General features: G+C 45.0%; 1 protein-coding gene and 1 long non-coding RNA gene across 2 annotated transcripts in view; one reads left to right on the top strand and one right to left on the bottom strand.

Annotated features, from left to right (window-relative positions):
* Positions 1-747: 747 nt before the first annotated feature.
* LOC138843529 (uncharacterized) lies at positions 748-22,685 on the top strand. The gene is made up of 2 exons (XR_011378340.1): positions 748-1,357; positions 21,050-22,685. It is a non-coding gene; the product is annotated as an uncharacterized lncRNA (long non-coding RNA).
* Positions 16,962-23,057, bottom strand: part of TSPAN5 (tetraspanin 5) — a 203,072-nt gene continuing 196,976 nt past the window's right edge. Inside the window, exons 6-8 of the mRNA XM_051820160.2 lie at positions 22,390-22,437; positions 22,167-22,283; positions 16,962-19,074 (exon numbers count right to left, since the gene is read on the bottom strand). Of these exons, the coding sequence (XP_051676120.1) occupies positions 19,009-19,074; positions 22,167-22,283; positions 22,390-22,437 (231 nt within the window). The 3' untranslated portion in view covers positions 16,962-19,008. The remainder of the gene's footprint in view (positions 19,075-22,166; positions 22,284-22,389; positions 22,438-23,057) is intronic.

The following is a 23,057-nucleotide window of genomic DNA, read 5'->3' as shown; positions in this document are numbered from 1 at the left end:
CTCCCTCTCACTGTCTGTAACTCTACCTCTCAAAATCTTTAAAAAAAAAAAAAAAAAGGATGTACCTTTTTCTGAAGGGAGGAAAGAACTTCCACTTTGCTTATGGCCTTGTCCAAATATTGACAGAGTTTGTGGTCACAAAAGGTTTCCATAACCTTGACAGCTCATGGCAAGAGCCTCAGGGGATCCCTGACATCTAAATAAGTGTTAATTATTAAATTAACAAATGTCACTGTGCACTTACTCGCCATGTAGAACCTCTGTCCTTAATGAGTTGTACTAAGAGAATTAACTGCAAAACTTGTTCTCAAACAGTACTTTTTACATTGTGTGTGGGGGGGTGCAAACTGTTGAAATCTTTAGTTAGTATATACTAAGTGGATCTTCTGTATATAAAGATAATTGAAAATGAATCTTGGTGAAGAATGGGATGGGAGAGGGAGGAGGTGGGATGGGAGTTGGTGTGGGAGAGTAGGAATGGGTGGAAAAACCACTATATTCCTAAAGTTGTACCTATGAAATTTGCATCCATTAAAACAAAAGCTGAAAAAAAAAAAAGAGTGAAAGACATTCTGAAACAAACAAAAGCTGGGAGAATTTATTACCAGACTTGCTCTACAAGAAATGCTAAAGAGTTCTTAAAATTGAAATAGCGAGAAGAAAGTATCAGATGGTCTAAAATTCACTGGTAACAGTAAGCATATGAATTCAGAATGCTCTAATATTATAAACATGGTACATAAACCACTTCAGTATAAAGACTGTTAAAGTAATTAAAAATAATAAAACACATTAAAATGTTAAAACATAGGCAATATAGGGACTGGCATTATGGCCAAACCAGTTAATCCACTGCCTGTAATGCTTGCATCCATAGGAGTGCTAATTGAATCCCAACCGTTTCACTTCCGATCCAGCTCTCTGCTAATACAGCTAGGAAAGCAGCAGATGGCCAAGGCTCCTGGGTCCCTGCCACCCCTAAGGAGACCTGGGTGGAGCTCCAGGCTCCTGTTTCAGCCTGGCCCAGCCCTGGCCATTTCCACCATTTGGGGAGTGGACCAGTGGATCTTCTTCTCTTCCCCCACCCTCTCTCTGCAACTCTACCTTTCAAAATTTCTTTTAAAAGATAAGTAATGTAAAAAGATGTAAGAGAGGACATAAAATTCAGAATGTGGGTCAGAATGGAGTGCAAGTGTAGAGATTTTTCTTAGTTTTTTTTTTTCTTTTCCTGTGGTCTCTCCAAGCAGGCAGAGGGAGCGGCTGTGTCCCCAAGCAGCTCAGTCTTCCTCTTCAGCTTTCCGCATGTACTTCTGAGCCCTTCTGCATGTTGGCTTATGACCTCTCTTGTCCAGAAAAGGTCAGTCTCCCTTTCCTATGTGGGACATCTGAAGGGCAGCTGTTTAGCACATATGTTCTTATGACTATCTGAACCCAAACAAATGGGATTTATGAAACTCAGTTCAGTCTGGCAGTAATACCACAAGAGTTTTCTCAGTTTAACCTCGATCCCACCTCCTTGTAACTTAGCTGTTAAAAAAAAAGTTGTTTGAGAAAAACTTCAGCCCCAGGAGAAACTCAGAATTTCTTAGCAAAGTCATTTCTTCAAAGGCTGAATCCCCAATTACCTTGTCTTCTCTCTTTGAGGCTCGGGCAGAACCAAGAGGGTGGAGGGAGATGGATACGCCCTGTGGGGCGGGGGGGGGGGGGGGGGTGTAGACATTTTCTGTACTCCAGACACAGGCCTGAGCCCATCCAGAGTTGCACTGACAATTTCCAGGGTCAGTTCATCTTTGAAAAAAACCATCTTATAGGTAAGTAGAGGTCTTTTGACCAAACCAAATCCCATCTTTTAGGTAACCATATGCCCTCTGTCCCTTTTGTGATAGGCTCATAGAAATAACCTAGCCGTCTTAGTTAGGCTGTTATAACCAATTACCAGACTGGGGGCCTTAAATAAGAGTACCTCAAAGTTTTTGGAAAATTTGACCAAAAATGTTTATTTTGGTGCAGAAATTTTTGAAATCTTTGCAGGGCTTTTTCCATAATATGTATTTTCTGTAATGTTTGAAGATGCCTCATATTTCCCATCATTCTGGAGTCTGGCTGGGAAGTGTAAGATCAGCATACCAGCATGGTTGCAGTTACACTTCCTGGTTACGTCTCCAGTGGCTTTTCCTTGGTGGGCGAGTATGCATACAGAGGGAGAAGGAAATGGGGCAAGAGAGAGACAGAGAAAGAAGAAAGGGGGGGGGGAGAAGAGAGAGAATGAGAAAAGACCAAGATGGAGACAGAAATAGGACAGAAAGTGAGGAAGGAAGGCTGGTATGGGGGGCAGAGGTGCGTAGGAAAAGATCCACCTCCTCTTCTCCTAAGGACACTCATCACAGGTTGCACTGTGTCATTTAGGCTGGTTGAATTAACAGCTCCCAGAGCCTTCAGAGACTAAGGCATAGGTTTCAATGTCCTGTTTGCTAATTCTTTCCATGATGGAACCAACAATGGAATCAACATCTCCCCTGACGTTCCTCTGCAGCACAGTTAAAGGAGTCAAACCTGTCTTAGTCGTCGTCTTTATTCGAGTGTTTCCCTGATATTGCTCTCCTGTCCTAGAACTTAGCAGAATGTTTGATAGACACCAGGCTCGAGAGATGGGCGATATTAGCACAGAGGATTAAGCCCTCGTTTGAGACACCTGCCCTAATATGCCTGGGAAGGCAGCAGATGATGACCAAGTACTTGAGTTCCTGCTACCCACATGGGAGACCAGGATGGCCCAGCCCAGCCCCAGTTGCTGGAGGGAGATGCAGATAGGGAGAATGAATCCCTGGATGAAGATCCTTCTGTCTCAGTCCCTCTCTGTCATGCTGCCTTTCAAACAAATAAACCTTAAAAAAAGATGTGTTGTGGGTCAGCACAGCAATTGGTCAAGGAAGTAGAATAATGAAAACATTAGCAGAAATTAAATTAGGACTTGAAGCCAGAGTCCTGAGATGATCTTTTCTGAAAGCACACAACATACCGTGAGAGTCATTTTATTTCACTCCCTCACACCAGTTAACGGGGGGGGGGGGGGGGGGGGGGCAGGGCATCTGCTCTGCACTCTAAATATCTTGGGGTGATATACGACCTCCCCTGGGGCCAGCGTGGTGGCACGATGGTTCAAGCCACTGCTTGCAATGCCAGAATCCCATATTGGAGCACTGGTTTGAGTCCCAGCTACTTCATTTCCCACCCAACTCCCTGTTAATGGACCTGGAAAAAGCAGCAGCAGATGGCCCAAGTGCTTGGGCCCCTGCCAACAACCTCCCCTGTCCTCCCCTGTGGGGGACTCAGATGGAGTTCCAGGCTCCTGTCCTACCTCTAGCCATTGTGGCCATTTGAGGAGTGAGTCAGTGGATGGAAATCTGTTTCTCCCTCTGTCACTCTGCCTTTCAAATAAATGAATGTTTAAAAATAAACTCCACCATAACGCAGTTGGGTTTCTGTTATTTTGAAATTCTGGCATTTTGATATTTTGTTAGGTTAACAAATATGCTAATCTGGAGCAGATAAAAAGACATTATTAAGACTTTCCTTCTCTTTTGATTTAGGTGCAAATTTGACTAAAAATGAACAGTTTTCACCTAAAATTTAAATATCAATGATAAGGTACTAATTTTGCAAAGCTTTCAATAAGGCTTAACTATAGGTGCCACAAATTAGAGGAGTTTAATCCTTTGATCCAGTTGTGCCACAGTTAAGAATCTATCAAAGAAATAATTAGAGCCATATGCAAAGAATTGCATGACAGGGGCTGGTGTTGGAGCACAGTGGGTTAAGCCATGGCTTGAATCCCCTACCAGAGTTATGGTTCGAGTCCCAGCTGCTCTGCTTCCTATCCAGCTCTCTGCTATTGCACCTGGGAAACTAGAAGATGGCCCAAGTGCTTGGACCCCTGCACCCATGTGGGAGACCTGGATGGAGTTCCAGTCTCCTGGCTTGGCCTTTTGTGGAGCCAACCAGTGAATGGAAGATCTTTCTCTGCCTCTTTCTCTGTAACTCTGCCTTTCAAATAATTTTTTTAAAAAAGCGAGTTGTACATGAAAGGTTACTGCAACTGTATTTAATTGGAAAGAGCCTAAAGCTCTAATACTGATGGGACTGGTTAATTACAGTTTATCTATACCAGCTATTCTCAAACCTTCTTTCTCGAGACCCCCTACACTTACAAAAGTGGTTGAGACCCCTAGGGAGTTTCTGTTTATACCAGTTATTTCTGAACCTTTACCATATTAGAAATGAAGGGAAACACTGGAAACACAGAAATCCACTAGTTTTCAGAGTGAGGGCATCACCATGTCACATAGTCTCTGAAACATTCTCTGGTACCTCCAGAATGAATATCAAAAAGGGAAAAATCACATCTTAGTAGTAGGAAGTAGTAGGAATGACCTTGTGTACACCTAGCATCCTAGAAACTGCAAAAACAGTCGTGGACCAGTTTCAGAACCCTTGATCTACAGAATGTGACCCATTTTTACTGCATAAGATATTCACTGACACTGAAAGCATCCCCATGTAAAGAAAGCAAGCAGATTAAACACTGAGTAGCACTAAATTTAAGAGCAATTAACACTGTAATATATATTAAGGATATACCTCTAGATGATGAAAATACAAGTTCTTTTTGGCTGCAATTTGTTTTGTAATCTGAATAAAATACATGTAGCAAACATAAATAAATAGTCTATTTTCAGGCAACCGTATTTTCCTTCTCAGACCGGAAAACTTTGGCTTAGTAGTTTGAGAAAAGACACCAGCCAAAAATATCAGCGATAAGACACTGCTTTTCGCACAACTGACTACCAGTAGATGGCCCTGGCCTGGCAAAGTGTGGTCAGGATCACCTAGGAGCTTTCTGGAACAAGGACCCTCCAGCCTACCATTTCAGAACTCCTGGATAAGAGACCAAGTTAAGATCCAGGTAATTGGAGGAGCCCGTGCCCTGGCGCAGTAGGTTAATCCTCCGCCTGTGGCGCCAGCATCCCATATGGGCACTGATTCTAGTCCTGGCTGCTCCACGTCCAATCCAGCTCTCTTCTATAGCCTGGGAAAGCAGCAGAAGATGGCCCAAGTCCTTGGGCCCCTGCACCCATATTGTAGACCAAGAAGAAGCTCCTGGCTTCAGGTCAGCACAGCTCCAACCGTTGTGGCCATTTGGGGAGTGAACCAACAGAAGGAAAACTTTTCTGTCTCTCCCTCTCAGTCTGTAACTTTACCTCTCAAAAAAAAATTTTTTTTGAAAAAAAAAAAAAAAAGATCCAGGTAATTGGTGTGCAGAAGTTTGAGAATCCCTGGCCCACTACAGTAGGCTGACCTGGGGTACTTACCAAGGGGGTGGGGGTTGGGGTGGGCAGGGCTATAGAGTTGTCTGAATGCTTCCAGGTGATTCTATCGTGAGTCCAGGACTGAGCAGTGCTGTTCCGTGTATGAGCCTGGCTTCAACCAACAAAAATCCCCAACGTTGCCACCTCCAACCTCTGCCTGCGTCCATGCAGCGCACCCCTTCCCCAGCAATAAATACATGGCGAACTCGCCGGCGACTCACAGGTCCTGGGCGTTTCACAGAGCCAGAGGCACTGAGCGTAGGAGACAGGCCGCGTTCTGGCTGCAGTAGCACCGTCCCGAAGGCCAGGTAACTGACACACAGCACCGTCCTAGACTCATGGTTCTGGAGGCCGGGCAGCCCAAGACGAAGGCGGCAGCAGCAGACGCGGGGGCTGGCGAGGACCCACGCCTCGCGAAAGGCACCGTAGATCCTCACGGGGTGGGAGGGGCGAAGCAGGCCTCTTTTAAAAGGGCACTAATCCTCCTGAATGAACAATGGGTCAAAGAAGAAATCAAAAGAGAAATCAAAAACTTTCTGGAAGTAAATGAGGATAACAGCACAACATACCAAAACTTATGGGACACAGCAAAAGCAGTGTTAAGAGGAAAGTTTATATCAATAGGTGCCTACATCAAGAAATTGGAAAGACACCAAATAGATGAGCTTTCAATTCACCTCAAGGATCTAGAAAACCTACAGCAAATCAGACCCAAATCTAGTAGGAGAAGAGAAATAATTAAAATCAGAGAAGAAATTAACAGGATTGAATCAAGAAAAACATTGCAAAAAATCAGCCAAACGAAGAGCTGGTTTTTTGAAAAAATAAACAAAATTGACACCCCATTGGCCCAACTAACTAAAAAAAGAAGAGAAAAGACCCAAATCAATAAAATCAGAGATGAAAAAGGAAATGTAACAACAGACACCACAGAAATAAAAAGAATCATCAGAAATTACTACAAGGACCTGTATGCCAACAAACAGGGAAACCTATCAGAAATGGATAGATTCCTGGACACATGCAACCTGCCTAAATTGAACCAGGAAGACATTGAAAACCTAAACAGACCCATAACTGAGACAGAAATTGAAACAGTAATAAAGGCCCTCCCAACAAAGAAAAGCCCAGGACCAGATGGATTCACTGCTGAATTCTACCAGACGTTTAAAGAAGAACTAACTCCAATTCTTCTCAAACTATTCAGAACAATCGAAGAAGAGGGAGTCCTCCCAAATTCTTTCTATGAAGCCAGCATCACCTTAATTCCTAAGCCGGAAAAAGATGCAGCACTGAAAGAGAATTACAGACCAATATCCCTGATGAACATAGATGCAAAAATCCTCAATAAAATTCTCGCCAATAGAATGCAACAACACATCAGAAAGATCATCCACCCAGACCAAGTGGGATTTATCCCTGGTATGCAGGGATGGTTTAATGTGCGCAAGACAATCAATGTGATACACCACATTAACAGACTGCAGAAGAAAAACCATATGATTATCTCAATAGATGCAGAGAAAGCATTTGATAAAATACAACAGCCGTTCATGATGAAAACTCTAAGCAAACTGGGTTTGGAAGGAACATTCCTCAATACAATCAAAGCAATCTATGAAAAACCCACAGCCAACATCCTATTGAATGGGGAAAAGTTGGAAGCATTTCCACTGAGATGTGGAACCAGACAGGGATGCCCACTCTCACCACTGCTATTCAATATAGTTCTGGAGGTTCTAGCCAGAGCTATTAGGCAAGAAAAAGAAATTAAAGGGATACAAATTGGGAAGGAAGAACTCAAACTATCCCTCTTTGCAGATGACATGATTCTGTATTTAGGGGACCCAAAGAACTCTACTAAGAGACTATTGGAACTCATAGAAGAGTTTGGCAAAGTAGCAGGGTATAAAATCAATGCACAAAAATCAACAGCCTTTGTATACACAGACAATGCCATGGCTGAGGAAGAACTTCTAAGATCAATCCCATTCACAATAGCTACAAAAACAATCAAATACCTTGGAATAAACTTAACCAAAGACGTTAAAGATCTCTACGATGAAAATTACAAAACCTTAAAGAAAGAAATAGAAGAGGATACCAAGAAATGGAAAAATCTTCCATGCTCATGGATTGGAAGAATCAATATCATCAAAATGTCCATTCTCCCAAAAGCAATTTACAGATTCAATGCAATACCAATCAAGATACCGAAGACCTTCTTCTCAGATCTGGAAAAAATGGTGCTGAAATTTATATGGAGGCACAAGAGACCTCGAATAGCTAAAGCAATCTTGTACAACAAAAACAAAGCCGGAGGCATCACAATACCAGATTTCAGGACATACTACAGGGCAGTTGTAATTAAAACAGCATGGTACTGGTACAGAAACAGATGGATAGACCAATGGAACAGAATTGAAACACCAGAAATCAACCCAAACATCTACAGCCAACTTATATTTGATCAAGGATCTAAAACTAATTCCTGGAGCAAGGACAGTCTATTCAATAAATGGTGCTGGGAAAATTGGATTTCCACATGCAGAAGCATGAAGCAAGACCCCTACCTTACACCTTACACAAAAATACACTCCACATGGATTAAAGACCTAAATCTACGACCTGACACCATCAAGTTACTAGAGAACATTGGAGAAACCCTTCAAGATATTGGCACAGGCAAAGAATTTCTGGAAAAGACCCGGGAGGCACAGGCAGTCAAAGCCAAAATCAACTATTGGGATTGCATCAAATTGAGAAGTTTCTGTACTGCAAAAGAAACAGTCAGGAGAGTGAAAAGACAACCGACAGAATGGGAAAAAATATTTGCAAACTATGCAACAGACAAAGGGTTAATAACCAGAATCTACAAAGAGATCAAGAAACTCCACAAAAACAAAACCAACAACCCACTTAAGAGATGGGCCAAGGACCTCAACAGACATTTTTCAAAAGAGGAAATCCAAATGGCCAACAGGCACATGAAAAAATGTTCAAGGTCATTGGCAATCAGGGAAATGCAAATCAAAACCACAATGAGGTTTCACCTCACCCCGGTTAGAATGGCTCACATGCAGAAATCTACCAACAACAGATGCTGGCGAGGATGTGGGGAAAAAGGGACACTAACCCACTGTTGGTGGGAATGCAAACTGGTCAAGCCACTATGGAAGTCAGTCTGGAGATTCCTCAGAAACCTGAAGATAACCCTACCGTTCGACCCAGCCATCCCACTCCTTGGAATTTACCCAAAGGAATTTAAATTGGCAAATAAAAAAGCGGTCTGCACCCTAATGTTTATTGCAGCTCAATTCACAATAGCTAAGACCTGGAACCAACCTAAATGCCCATCAACGATAGACTGGATAAAGAAATTATGGGATATGTACTCTTTAGAATACTATACCGCAGTAAGAAACAACGAAATCCAGTCATTTGCAACAAAATGGAGGAATCTGGAACACATCATGCTGAGTGAAATAAGCCAGTCCCAAAGGGACAAATACCATATGTTCTCCCTGATCGGTGATGACTGACTGAACACCAAGAGGGAAACCTGTTGGAGTGAGGTGGACACTATGGGAAATGGTGGCTTGATCAGCATAGCCCTGACTGTTAATGAACAACTAAATACATTATACCTCTTAGTAGTTTTTTTATCTGTTCTACTTAATATGACTGGTTTAGATCTGTAATTGATGCACAGTTATTTTTAAGTGTTGAAAATTAACTGAAATGTGATCCCTGTTGAACATGGTGGTGGGAATGGGAGAGGGAAGAGATGTATAATTTGGGACATGCTCAGGCTGACTTGCCCCAAGTGGTGGAGTTGGAAGCATACCAGGGGATTCCAATTCAATCCCATCGAGGTGGCATGTACCAATGCCATCTCACTGTTCCAGGTGATCAGTTTCAGTTCACAGTTGGTCATGGTGAAGGGACTGGGAGTCAAAGGGAGCACATAGACAAGTCTAGTACCTGCTAACGCTAACTGATGGAGTAAATAAAGGGGAGAGTGATCCAACATGGGAAGTGAGATACTCAGCAGACTCATAGAATGGCAGATGTCCTAAATAGCACTCTGGCCTCAGAATCAGCCCTAAAGGCATTCGGAGCTGGCTGAAAAGCTCATGAGAGTATTTCAGGCATGGAAAGCCAAGACACTCTGGCAAAAGATCTCTGCGAGTGAGATCCCAGTGGAAAGAACAGGCCATCAAAGAAGGAGGTACCTTTCTCTGAAGGGAGGAGAGAACCTCCACTTTGACTATGACCTTGTCTAAACAAGATAAGAGTCGGAGAACTCAGAGGGCTTCCATAGCCTTGGAAACTCATGACTGGAGCATAGGGGGATTGCTGATGCCATAGACAGGAGTGTCAATTGGTAAAGTCAGCAACAGGAGTCACTGTGCACTTACTCCTCATGTAGGATCTCTATCCTTAATGTGCTGTGCATTGGGATTTAATGCTATAACGAGTACTCAAACAATATATTTCACTTTGTGTTTCTATGGGGGTGCAAACTGTTGAAATCCTTACTTAATGCATGCTAAACTGATCCTCTGTAAAAAAAAAAAAAAAAAAAAAAAAGAAAGAAATTATCAATTCCCAACTTGACTCTCACTGGGATTAAACATGACAATAGGTCTAATCTGATTTCATCATCATTTTAAAAAATCATCTATTATTTTTCACTTTATGTTTCTGTGTGGGAGCAAACTGTTGAAATCCATACTTAATGTATACTAAGCTGATCTTCTGTATATTAAGATAATCGAAAATGAATCTTGATGTGAATGGAAGGGGAGAGGGAGTGGGAAAGGGGAGGGTTGTGGGTGGGAGGGACGGTATGGGGGGAAAGCCATTGTAATCCATAAGTCGTACTTTGGAAATTTATATGCATTAAATAAAAGTAAAAAAAAAAAAAAAAAAAAAAAAGGGCACTAATCCCACACACGAGGGCTCCGCCTCGGGACTCAATCACCAGCCCACAGGAGCCGCTGGTTACGGCGATGGCATAGGGGCTTCCCCACCATGCCTTTTGCTGAGTTAGCAGCAGCTGGGCTCCCTTGTAGCCTGCGGGAAGCCGGGAAGCCGAAGGACACGCAGCAACTGCATTTCCTACCGGCTCAGAGCTCTCGGCCATTTGATTGCCAGTGCTGTGGTCGCAGTGATTTCTCGAGAGGCGATGGTCTGGGTCTGATGGCATTGTTGGTGTGTTGGCCTTGCAATGAGACTCTCTGATACACAACTCTCGACATATTTTGGTCTGATTTTCTAAATATTCCTGTCACATAGTGATTTTTTTGTACCTACCTTGTGAATCTATTTTGCCCCAAAATTCTATTTTTCATGTCCGCTTCATTGCAGAGCAGGCACCTCGGTTTCCAAGTCCACCATCCAGCAAGGGTTTGAGCAGCTGGTGTGTGCAACAACCTCCATACCTGGGCTTCCTCTACCTTGTGGCCCGTAGCAGTCAGGAAGCTCAGGGTCTCCCCATTGCACCGGCAGCACACGCCTCACTATTGTGCGCCCCTCACCCTAGAGTCCACCTTCCGTTGTCCCCCTGTCCTCCCCATTTCTCAGCCAGCACCAGCCTGGATACCAGCTCAGCTCTGGTGACATCTACAGTGTCCACATGTGTGTGGTTCCCCCTCCCTCCGATCCTGCTCCCCGCACAGCACCTAGAACAGGGTCAGCTTTCCGTAAGTGCGAACTGTTGGTTGACAGCATAGAGGATTCACTGGAGGCTTAGTAGCTGCCTCACAGTTGGAGTCACTAACTGATAACTAGTTACTAACTAGTGGGCTGACCTGTCCCCAAGGAACAAGACTAACAAAAGCACAGGTCATGGAAAATGAATGTTTTTTAAAAAATAAACTTTAGGGGCCGGTGTTATGACATAGTGAGTTAAGGCTCCGTCTGCAGCGCCGGCATCCCATATGGGCCCTGGTTCAAGTTCTGGGTGCTCCACTTCTGATTCAGCTCCCTGCTAATGTCCTGGGAAAGCAGCAGGGGATGGCCCAAGTGCTTGGGCCTCTGCCACCCATGTGGGAGACCTGGAAGAAGCTCCTGCCTCCTGGCTTCAGCCTGGTCCCGCCCTGGCCATTGCAGCCATTTGCGGAATGAAACAATGATGAAAGATCTTTCTCTATCTCCCTTTCTCTGCCTGTAACTCTGCCTCTCAAATAAATTAAAAAAAATAATAAAACTGTAGTCACTCTAACAACTTGCATTTTAAGATGGTGTACTTCAAATAAATACAGAATGCAGTGTCACTACTTTTAAAAATGTTTTTCTTTCCTTTATTTTTTCTATTTTCATCTGCTAGAAAGGCAGAGTGACAGAGATTTTCCATCTGCTGGTTCATTCCCCAAATGACTGCAACAGCAAGGGCTGGGTCAGGCTGGGAACCTGCAACTCCACCTGGGTCTTCCGCGTGGAGGGCAGAGACCCAAGCACTACAGCCATCACCTGCTGCCTCCTAGGGTGCATCAGCAGGAAGCTGGATCAGAAGTGGAGTGGCCAGGGCGCCAACCAGCACTGATACGGGATGTGGGTCTCCAAAGACCCACTTTGCCACAATGCCCAATCCCATCACAACCACTTTTAATTATAATGTGATAAAGCATTCGCTACGTTCAAAATGTTCCACACACACTTGTCCAATTTGTTTTCCAGAGCTCAAAGCAGATGCAGACAGCAGGCCCCAAATGAGGTTTAGGTGCATCTCTTCAACAGCAGGAAGCACACCCACACCCATCACTGCCAGAGAAAAGCAGCGTGTGAACCTCAGGGCGGTGCCAACATTTCTACCCAAACCCCCCTCCATGCAGTCTAACTCTGCATCAGTGCCCCAGGGCTGCTGCAACGAAGTCCCCCCAAGGAACGTTCTCTTACAGGTCAGAGAGCAGACGTGCAAAACCAGCTTGTTAGCAGGCAGGGCTGCTTCTGCTGGGGCTGACGGAGATGATGCCCCGTGCCTCTCCCCCCCTTCTGGGGGTCGTTGGCACTTCTTCGCCTGTGGAGGCATCACCTTGCTTCCTGCCTTCACACTCACGGTGTTTCCCTGGGTGCCTGCTTACCTGCAAATATCCCCTTTCTGTGGGGTCAGGAGTCCCCCCTACTCCATTAAGAGCTCCTGTGAATGAATTACACCTGCAAACGTCTTATCTACAAACAAGGTCACATTCTGAGGTACTGGGGGTGAGGATGGCAACATATGAAATGTGGAAGATCCATCTTTCCCCATCACACACAGGCCTAAAATGCAAGGGATTTTAGCACCGCACCATGTGCTGCCTTTACAAGGAAGGTGGCTACTTCTCGGACCAAAGCAAACTCCAGGTGATACACATTGGTTTTTAGCAGAAACACAAGGATGTTGTTGCAGGGGAGTTGCTAGTGTTGAAGAGGAATTGAGGCACGAATCAGGACACCAGGGCCCAGGGTCCTGTCCTTTCAGCACAGGGCGCCACGCCCGTCAGGAGGCGCAGACTGCGCACTGCCGCCATTGCACCTGCTCTGACGTGCGCCTTGAGGACACAGTGCCTCTTGCCTAAGAAGATGAGTTTTCTTTCTCCACTGTTTGCTTTCATCTACCTGAAAAGCAGAGCAAGGGATGGCAGGGTGGGTAAGAGAGATCAATCTTCCATCTGCTGGTTCACTCCCCAAATGACCACACCAGCCAGGGCTGGGCCAGGCTGAAGCAGAGCCGAGGACTCCATTTGGGTCTCCCATGTGGATGGCAGGGACCCAAGGTCTTGAGCCGTTACCGTTGCCTCTCAGCACACCCTGACAGGAAGCTGGATGGAAGGGGAGGAGCCGGGTCTCAAACCAGGCACTCCTATGTGGGATGCCGGTGTTCAAAGCAGAAGCTTCACCTGTGCCCCCAACGCCTGCTCCTAGATGAACACAATTTTACACGTTACCAATTTCTTCTCAAAACTGCATCTGAGACTTGGAGCAAGAGCAGGTCTGGCTTCCACCTGCACACGCCAGCGGCAATGCCCTCATAACACTCAGCAGCAAGATCAGGGTCTAGATGGGGATGGAAGCAAAACATCTGTTCCCTAACTCGCCGAAACAAGCCAGGCTACTTCCCAGAGCATGTGAAAGGAATAGAAAACATTCACCAGCCCAGGTACACAGCACAGCTGTGTACCCTCACGTCTCTCCAAAGCTCAGGTCCCTGTGTTCATGCCAAGTCCAGTCAGTTGTAGTTACATGAGGTTGACACTAGAGGGCAGGCCACTAAAACGTTCCTGCGGCCATCGGTGGCTCCGCGCAGGCAGAAAGCGCTTGGGCAAAGCTAGGCTACAGGTCTAAAAGGTGGCTTTCGCGTCCTAACTGGTGGAGGGCTAGAGCAGGCACAGCACTGTCTTGGCTGCCTGCTGCTCTCAGAGTGAATTCATACTGCCAGCCCGTCCCTGGTCCCCTTTGCCTCCAGATTTATTGTGGATGGGAGCTCCTACAAATAGAGGAATACATTGCATAGGCCAGGGTAGGTCCTGGGAGGTTTGCTTTAGGCTAACGGATACCAGGAAGGGACAAAATCAGGCGTCCTCTGGTTGGGAGCAAGTTTAAGAGATCCACTCAGTGGAAGACTCCAATGGCAGCCATATTTAAGGCTTCCTATTACAGAAGTCCTAAAACCTGTAATATTGTGAACTCTACCTTTGTAGTAGGTTCTGAGAGAGAGAGAGAGAGAGAGAGAGAGACTCCCATCAGTCTAAAGATGGCTTTGTTTCCGTTTGTCTTCAGTTCCCTGCTCCCTAACTCCTCTGTCCCTTCTGCCCCTGGAACATCTGACCGCCTTGTGCTTGCTATGTATAAACTTCCTATAGGTTCTAGGATATAGATAGGCACGCCCATCTGCCAGTTTACTTCCCAAATGCCCACAACAGGTACGGCTGAGCCAGGCTTAAGCCAAAAGCCCAGAACTCCATCCAGGAGACCTGGATAGGGCCCTAGGGTGAAAATATTTTTAGAGATGCTGTGAAGATTTTATGCACACAGAGGGATTTGAGACTTATGAACCTGGATAAATGTTATTATGATGTGTGCAACTTTTTTTTTTTTTATAATAAAACTCCTTGAAGTTCCTTGGACCTTGGCTGGAGTTTTCAGTTCTTCCTTGGAGGGCTGAACAGGATTTCCCTAGGGAAGGCAGGCTTCGTGGAACCCATGACAAAGAGATGCAAGAGGGCCTGCCAGGCCACTGGACTCTGGTTCCTCATTGTTCAGCCAACTGGCTTCCCAGGGCTCTGGTCCAAGGGATCCGGAAACAGACCCTGAGAGAAGCCGCTAGATTATTCCCTTCCTGCCCACACAAACGCAGGGCCTTGAATGGCCAAACATTCTGCATAGTAAGAAAAAGCCCGGAGACACTTTCAAGAATCGCCTGGAGGGCAGGATGCCTGGGACCCAGGACAGGAAGACCCTGAAAGGAAAGTTTATTCTCTGGGAGTACAGTAGGCAGAAAAACACACACACTTCTTCAAGTACTTTGTGATGCAAAATACTGCTTTTAAATGCATGAATTTCCTTTTTAAAAAAACTGTATTTTACAATTAGGGACATAGTAATGCTTATGGTAACTGGATGAAATAAGAGAAATGTAGCAATCTCTCCTAAAGTCCACCTTCTACACCTGAAGAAACTTGCAGTTTTGAGTTTTTTAGACAAAGCATTCTTTTACTTTATGAGGTAATTTCTCTCTTTTGTTGGCTCAGAATTCCCAAAGAGCAGGAAGGGCTGGTTACCTCACAGGGATGATAAGAAAACACAGAGACTGGCCATCTCCAATTACCATCAGGTTTCCTTGGAATCAAAATAACTTTTTGTTTCATATATCCAGAGAGGTCAGGCAAAATGTTTTTCAAGCAAGACTTGGGACCCAGTGTCAGGGTCCAGGGTGGGAAGTCAACCTTAAAATCTGCTTTGACCTTTGCAACAGTCTTTATTAAGTCCTTGAGGGCCAGCCTGGTGGCACAGTGCGTTAAGCGGCTGCCTGTGACATCAGCATCCTTTATGAGTCCTGGATGCTCCACTTCTGATCCAGCTCCCTGCAATGTACCTGAGAAAGCAGCAGAAGATGGCCCAAATATCCATAGTCCCTGACACCCATGTGGGTGACCTGTTTGGAGTTCCTGGCTCCTGGCTTCAGCCTGGCCCAGCCTTGGCTACTGTGGCCATTTGGGGAGTGAGCCAGTCCATGGAAGATCTCTGTTTCTCCCTCTCTCTGTGACTCTTTCAAATAAATAAATCTTTTTTTTTTTTTTTTTTTTTTTGACAGGGAAAGTTAGAGAGAAAGAGAGAGAGAAAGGTCTTCCCTCCATTGGCTCACCCCCCCAAATGGCTGCTACAGCCAGCGCGCTTCGGCGATCCAAAGCCAGGAGCCAGATGCTTCTTCCTGGTCTCCCACGAGGGTGCAGGGCCCTAGCACTTGGGTCATCCTCCGTTGCCTTCCTGGGCTGTAGCAGAGAGCTGGACTGGAAGAGGAGCAACCGGGACAGAATCCGGTGCCCCAACTGGGACTAGAACCTGGGGTGCCAGCGCCAAAGGTGGAGGATTAGCCTAGTGAGCTGCGGCGCCAGCCCAAATAAATAAATCTTATAAAGAAGAAAAAAAAAAAAGACATGTCTCCCCTTGCAGTATTGAGTCACAGGTGACTAGTTTTTTTTTGTTTTTTTTGTTTTTTTTTTTTTGAGATTTATTTATTTATTTGAAAATCAGAGTAACACAGAGATTAGGAGAGAGAGAAAGGGTCCTCTATCCTCTGGTTCACTCCTCAATTGGCCACACCAGCCGGAACTGCAGAGATCCAAAGCCAGGAGCCAGGAGATTCTTCCGGGTCTCCCACGCGGGTGCAGGGGGCGAAGGACTTGGGCCATCTTCTACTGCCTTCCCAGGCCATAGCAGAGACCTTGATCAGAAGTGGAGCAGCTGGGTCACGAACTGGCTCCCATATGGGATGCTGGCACTGCAGGCAGTGACTTTACCCGCTATGCCACAGCACCGGCCCTGTGACTAGTTCTTAAAGAGCTTTGAGGATTCCTGCTCCAAGGGACTTCAAGAAGTTTTATTATAACAAAAAGTTGCACACATCATCAACAACATTTATCCAGGTCCATAAGTTTCAAATCCCCCTGTGCATCCAATTTTCACAGCAGCTCTAAAAATGTTCCCACCCTTGGACCCCATCCAGAACTGCTCAGGGAAGGGCCTGGTGATCTGGGTTTTGCATGGTCCCCAGGCCACTGTACCCAGTACACTAGAACCTCAGGGACCGGGGTCTCTCTTCAGTCCACAATGGGCGGTGCAGACAGACATTTCCCTCCACAACCACACTTTACCCCATTCCTTCCCCTCCTAGAGAACCGAATCACAGCAGTGCTTCCCAGACAATGGCAACAGCCTCACTGGAGAACTTGTCAGAAACACAAACTTTGAGCCCACCCTGGATCTACTAAGTCAGAAGTTTTAGGAATGGGGCAAACTCTGATGCAGGAAACAATCTGTGAACCACTGGATTAGAGACGTTGACAATTTCAAGAGAGAGATAAAGAAGAAGAAAGACATAAGTCCATGTAAGGTAGAACCAAGTTTATTCATGACAGCCTTGATTACAATCACTCTCAAGTGTAAAAAATAAAGGGCGATTAATTAAAATTTAAAACTCACTCGGACTTGCCGTTTGGCCTTTCGCTGGATGTCTCAAAGGGTGGGGATCTTGCCTGATTCTGAATCAACTGGTCAGATGGAGTTCACTGAGGTAATAAAAAGACAAAAGTGCCAGTTGGAGAACTCAAGTCTTCTCCACGTTGGGATGACATTACAAAATGACAACTGTGCCGGGGCAGGGATGAAAGAAGATAACCTTACAGGCAGAATACAGAATGGGCATCTCTACCTACACAGAGACACAAACACACACATGCAGAATCCTACACACCCAAATGGTGGAGATGAGATTTTGAAAGAATTCCTATCCTTTCTCTAAGCAGACGGACACATCAGTTACTGCGATGCCACCTGGGGCTGACGGTTCACGAAGTATGCTAAGCCAGCTGCCCAGTCGTGTCCAGCACATGTGTCACCACTGTAAAACATGCCTGTGGTGTCCCTAGCAATCCACACCCTAATATTTACCCCCCAGGAGGGCAGGATCCAATAGACACCAGCAAAACCAGCAAAACTTGTCCCTCCCACCCGGGGTGGGGCAGGGACAGCAGCACTGGAAATGGCTTCCCACCTTGTGTCTCAGAACATGTGCCCCGCTCTCGTGCGCTCCCTTCCAGAATATTTGTGCTTTGTTACCATCCTGACGGCTGCTCTACAGTAAGAGAACAGAAGGGGTTCCGGCCATGCACTATTTCCTTTTGTTAATAACAGCAAACTAAAACTGCAAGAAACACCCAGTGGAAGCTTTTTGATTGCGTCAACACTGTTTTGGAATTGGCTTCAATTCCATTCAAAGAAGAGAAACGGGAAGGTGCAGGAGAGGCCACTGGAATGGACCCTGAGTCCGTGGAAGCATGTGCGATGGCACAGCTAGTACTTCCCAGCCAGGCTGGGATGCCACTCCGCATCGTCCCAAGGCTGTGAACCCATGGAATAAATGCAGACTGACAGTTCCAAAGGTCTGTAGGCAAGATGGCAGGAAAGGGAGACTATGGGTTCAGATTCAAAGGTCATGCAGGTTACAGGTTAAGATTATTAAAAAAAATAATATTCAAGCTGAGTAAGAAAGCACTTTAAAATTTAAGAGGAACTGTTCATAGCTTTCACCTTTGAGAGACAAAGAACATAAAACAAAACAGTAAAACAACTCAGGGTAGTCCAGAATTTCCAAAGAATCCAACTACAGATTTGGTGGGGGAGGGGGAGGGAGGATTTCACTAATGCCTCTCATTAACCTCATTTTCTCCTTGGATTTTACGGATAAAGCTCAATCATACTTAGAAAAAAGCTCAATCTTGCTAAAATATGGCATCATTGAGTCTTTCAACACTTGCTGCTGACTGCCCATGGGACATACCACCTCTCTGATAAGGAGACACCCCAGGACAGAGCAAGGGTGCCCACCCGAGTCACCAGCTGGACATGATCAAAAACTCTGAACCCAAACACAAGATGTTTTCTTCTTCAGTTTCTTGAAATAACTGTATGTGGTAGGATGCCCAAAAGCCAGTGTGCTGCCAGGTAAGCGCTGCATTTCAAAGCAGATGAGCTTCTTCAGGCCGGAGGACAGAGGCAGTCCCTCGAGGGGGGGATGAGTAGTTGCTGAAGTAGAGGACAAGACTGAGTCTTCCGCAATTCCAAGCGCAGCCAGGTCCCCCACCCTCCCTTCTTTTCTTTTTTGGTACACATCCAACCATCCATAACTCACGGCTACAGTAGAGATTCACGGCGCAACAACTTTCATACTGGTTATTTGTTTAAAAAAAAAATTCTGTCAGTGAGCAGCATTGCCCAGGTTCACCCCCACGAAACAAGTTCTTGGCAGCTCCCTCAGGTGGGTTGCAGGAGGCCTCTGGATGCGGGTCCGTGCAGCGTGGGTATCAGTTCGGCACGTGGGAGGGTCGCAAAGGCTGGGTCTTACAGGTCCAGTGTCTTACAGGGCTGTAGCAAGGGCTCACCAGCTAGCCCTGACAGCTTCAATATCACTAACCAAATTCTGGGCCAGGCAGATCCCAAAAATCTGAGAAAAGAAAGAAAAGTGAGTCAAAGGGTGAAACTCCCAACTTCACTGAGCTTTCCCTTGGCCACTGTGTCCCATTTTTTTCTTCAATCAAAGACTTTCAATCATTCATATAAAGTTATATCCTTTGATCATGTATAATTCAGTGGGTTTTAATATATTCACAAGGCTATGCAACTATCACCACTATCTAATTATACAACATTACCCCAGAAAGAAAACCCTGTACCCATCAGAGTCGTTTCCATCACCCCCTCCCTATAGCCTGGCAACCACTAATCTACTTTGCCTATTCTGGACATTTCATGTAAATGGAATCATACAGTATGGATTTTGTGTCTTTTCTCATGTAATAAAATGTTTTCAGGGTTCAGATACATATACCAGTAAGTAGCTCAATTATTTTGGAGACACAGAGTGGACAATTTTCTTTTTTTGAAGGAACAGTATCAATTAATCTTAAGTAACCGTTTTGGTCAAACTTCCAGGAAGGTTAAAAGTAACCCCAACATATTTGTACCTGCCTTGGTGACCACAGAAGTCATCTCACGCCCGTGGGGAAGTTAGCCTAAGGCTTAGCTCTCACTATCGCTGTCTCCCAGGGTGTGTTTGTTAAGGAGATAGTCAGCCAAGTCAGATTCGAGATGCAAGTTACTTATGTGGTCACTTAATTCCTTGATGATTTCACCTGCTCATGCAGCTAATGAAGTCACTTAGTGAGGGTCCCTTTGGTCAGAGGCCAGTTTGAGCATTTCTGGTAGTCAAGTGTGTTCTCCAGGTAGAAGCGCACTCTCTCTACGTAGCCTACTCTCCCAGTGTTCTCTGAGAGTGAAGGTGTGGCCACCTCACTGGTTCTCCAACTTCATCGATTTCTCAGCACGCTGCCTCTCCTGAGATAAGTTGTATTGCCTTGGACACGGGCAGAGAGATGTAACAGGTTGATCTGGCAGCTGATGGCAGCCACTGGGTCCTTGAGATAGGTTTGATGCACTTTCGAAGGGGATGCCGTTGTCATGGTGACTAAGGAGCGGTGTGGAGGGGGGTCAAAGGTAGTCAAATGGTACTGTGAAAAGGTGGAGAAGGGCTGACTGAGTGACAGGCCAGGTGCAGAATCAGTGCTAGGTTCCATCCAAGTACTTTGAAGCAGGAAGCCAAGGTGACTCTTTGTGAAGATTGGCTGGTTCATCCCTTCTGATGGCTCAATACTGCCCCTTCACATGGTTGTGCTATGTGCTTATCCTCTTATCAGTTGGTAGGTATTTTCATTGTTTCCACTTTTTGGTTACTGTGAATAATGTGCTGTGGACAGTTGTGCAAATGTTTTTTATTTTTTATTTATTTTTAAATATTTCTATTTTTTGTGAATGTATGTTTTCAGTTCCTTTGGGGATATTCCTACAAGTAGAATTGATGGATCACAAGGTAATTCTATGTGTAACCTGTTAGGAACTACCAAATTGTTTTCAAAAGAGGCTGTACCAGTTTCATTCTCTCCAGCAATTTATAAAGGTTCCAATTTCTTCACATCTTCAACAATGCTTGTTATTGTCTGCCTTTTTCATTATAGTCATCTTCAAGGATGTGAAACAGTGTCTCACCATGATTTGGATTTACATTTTTAATGACTAATGATTTTTTTTTTTTTAATGTACGTATTAGCCAATTTTATCTTCTTTGGAGAAATGTTGATGCCTATTTTAAAACTGGATTTTTCTTTTTATTGTTGACTATTTATAAAGTTGTTTATATAGTGCAGTTATTAGATCCTTATAGGAAAATGATTTACAAATGTTTTCTTCCATTTTGTGGGTTATATTTTCAGTTTCTTGAGGGTATCATTTTCAATATAGAATCTTTTAATTTTGATAAAGTCCTACTGATACACAGTTTCTTTGGTTGGTGTTTTTGGTGTCATAGCTAAGAAAACAATGCCTAATCTATAGCTATGAACATCCACATTTATGTTCTCTTCTAGGGTTTCATAGTGAAGCTTCCCCAAGTCTTACCCTTACCACTGAGATCTCCTGACCACTCATGTCTGTTCCCATGAAATATTATCAAGATCACAGAAATGATGGAATGTCAGCAGGTAACTACTGATCCAACTGACTTCTCTATCTTAAAATGGAGAAGTAGCTCTTAAATTTAGGCCTTTGATCTATGTTGAGTTAATATTTATATAAGCTGTGAAGTACATAGATATTCAGGTTTCCAGCACCATTTGTTGAAGACAGACTGCTCTTTCTTTATTGAATGGGTTGGTTCCTTTGTCATAAATCAACTGACCATTAATATATGGGTTTCTTTCTGGATTTTCAGCTCACTGATCTATGATGGCTAACCTTACTTGAATACATGCCATCTTGTTTACTGTAGCTCTGCAGAAATTGGGAACTATGAGTTCTCCAACTTTTATTCATCTTTTTCAAGTTCCTTTTGGCTCTTCTGGGTCCTTTGTATTTCCATATGAATTCAGGACAGATTCATCTATTTTGGGCTAAAAAGGTGGCTAGAATTTTGATGGAGATTGCATGGTTTCAGTAGATCAGTTTGAGTACTGTCACCTTTAACAACATTGTCTTGCCATCAGTGAACACAGGTGTCTTTCCACTTATTTGCATCTTCCTTCATTTCTCTTGACTATGTGCCCTGTTTGTGACCCCACAAGGAAGGCAACACATCAACAATATGAACAGTCCAGCTCTTCAGAGTGCTTAGGAGGAAAGGTGGTCCACACAGAGAGAGGGTACTGTAACTCTCTGAACCTCCCAAAAGCCTTACTCTTACCACTGAGACCTACTTCTGACAATTCACGTCTGCCCCAGTTATCACAGTGAGCCCAGGGACATGATGGAATGCCAGCAGGCTACTGCTGACCCAATTGATTTCTCCATCTTGAAAACAAAAACAGTGTACAGGATCTAAAGCCAGAGCCTTGATACAGCACAGAACAAATACTTTAGTTCTATTCCCAAGCCATCTAATGTGTCTTACAAGCTATGACAGCAGGTGATTAAACAAAGCTCCTGTCCTGAGAGAGCTCCCCCAGGGGGTCCTTTCCCTGTGATACCCACACAGAACCTTTGTCTTACCTGCAGCAATGCAATGCCTATGAATATGCCAGCCACGATGGTTAAATTGTCCTGCAACCACTTCTCAAACTGGGGCACACAGCCTTTTGTGTAGATTACAATCTGCTGGTCAACTTCCTTTATAAAGGAAAAGAAGAGCAGAGTGTCACACAGCACCAAATCATGCAAAAGCTCCTCCAACACTCTTTGTGCTAAGCAACAACAAAATGAGGTCCACACTTACTGGTTTTTGCCTGGCATCATAGCCACACTGAGTGTTGATGACATCTTCCTGGTGAAGAAAAAAAGAGAAAGCTGTAACTCACTCTTGTTACACAGAGTGCCCTCCTGGGAATGAGCAGAAGAGCCCTGTGATATGTCAGTAAGACAATGTGTATCTTAGCACACAGACCATAGCACTGTGGTGAACACTGTCTGTCTTCACCTTATGTCATTATCATAAGAATCTTTTTTTTTTTTTTTTTTGACAGGCAGAGTGGACAGTGAGAGAGAGAGAGAGAGAAAGGTCTTCCTTTGCCGTTGGTTCACCCTCCAATGGCCGCCGCGGCCGGCGCGCTGCGGCCGGCGCACCGCGCTGATCCGATGGCAGGAGCCAGGAGCCAGGTGCTTTTCCTGGTCTCCCATGGGGTGCGGGGCCCAAGCACCTGGGCCATCCTCCACTGCACTCCCTGGCCACAGCAGAGAGCTGGCCTGGAAAGAGGAGCAACCGGGACAGAATCCGGCGCCCCGACCGGGACTAGAACCCGGTGTGCTGGCGCCGCTAGGCGGAGGATTAGCCTAGTGAGCCGCGGCGCCGGCCATTATCTTAAGAATCTTAAGTAGGTAAGTTTCTCCTGTTTTACAAATGGAGAAAACCTGCGGCTGAGGGAATACTAGAAAGGATTTGGCAGA

Source organism: Oryctolagus cuniculus, chromosome 8 (assembly GCF_964237555.1).
Source record: "Oryctolagus cuniculus chromosome 8, mOryCun1.1, whole genome shotgun sequence".
Classification (NCBI taxonomy): Eukaryota; Metazoa; Chordata; class Mammalia; order Lagomorpha; family Leporidae; genus Oryctolagus; species Oryctolagus cuniculus.
The sequence above is the reverse complement of the archived record's forward strand: the minus strand, read 5'-3'. Positions and strand labels throughout refer to the sequence as shown.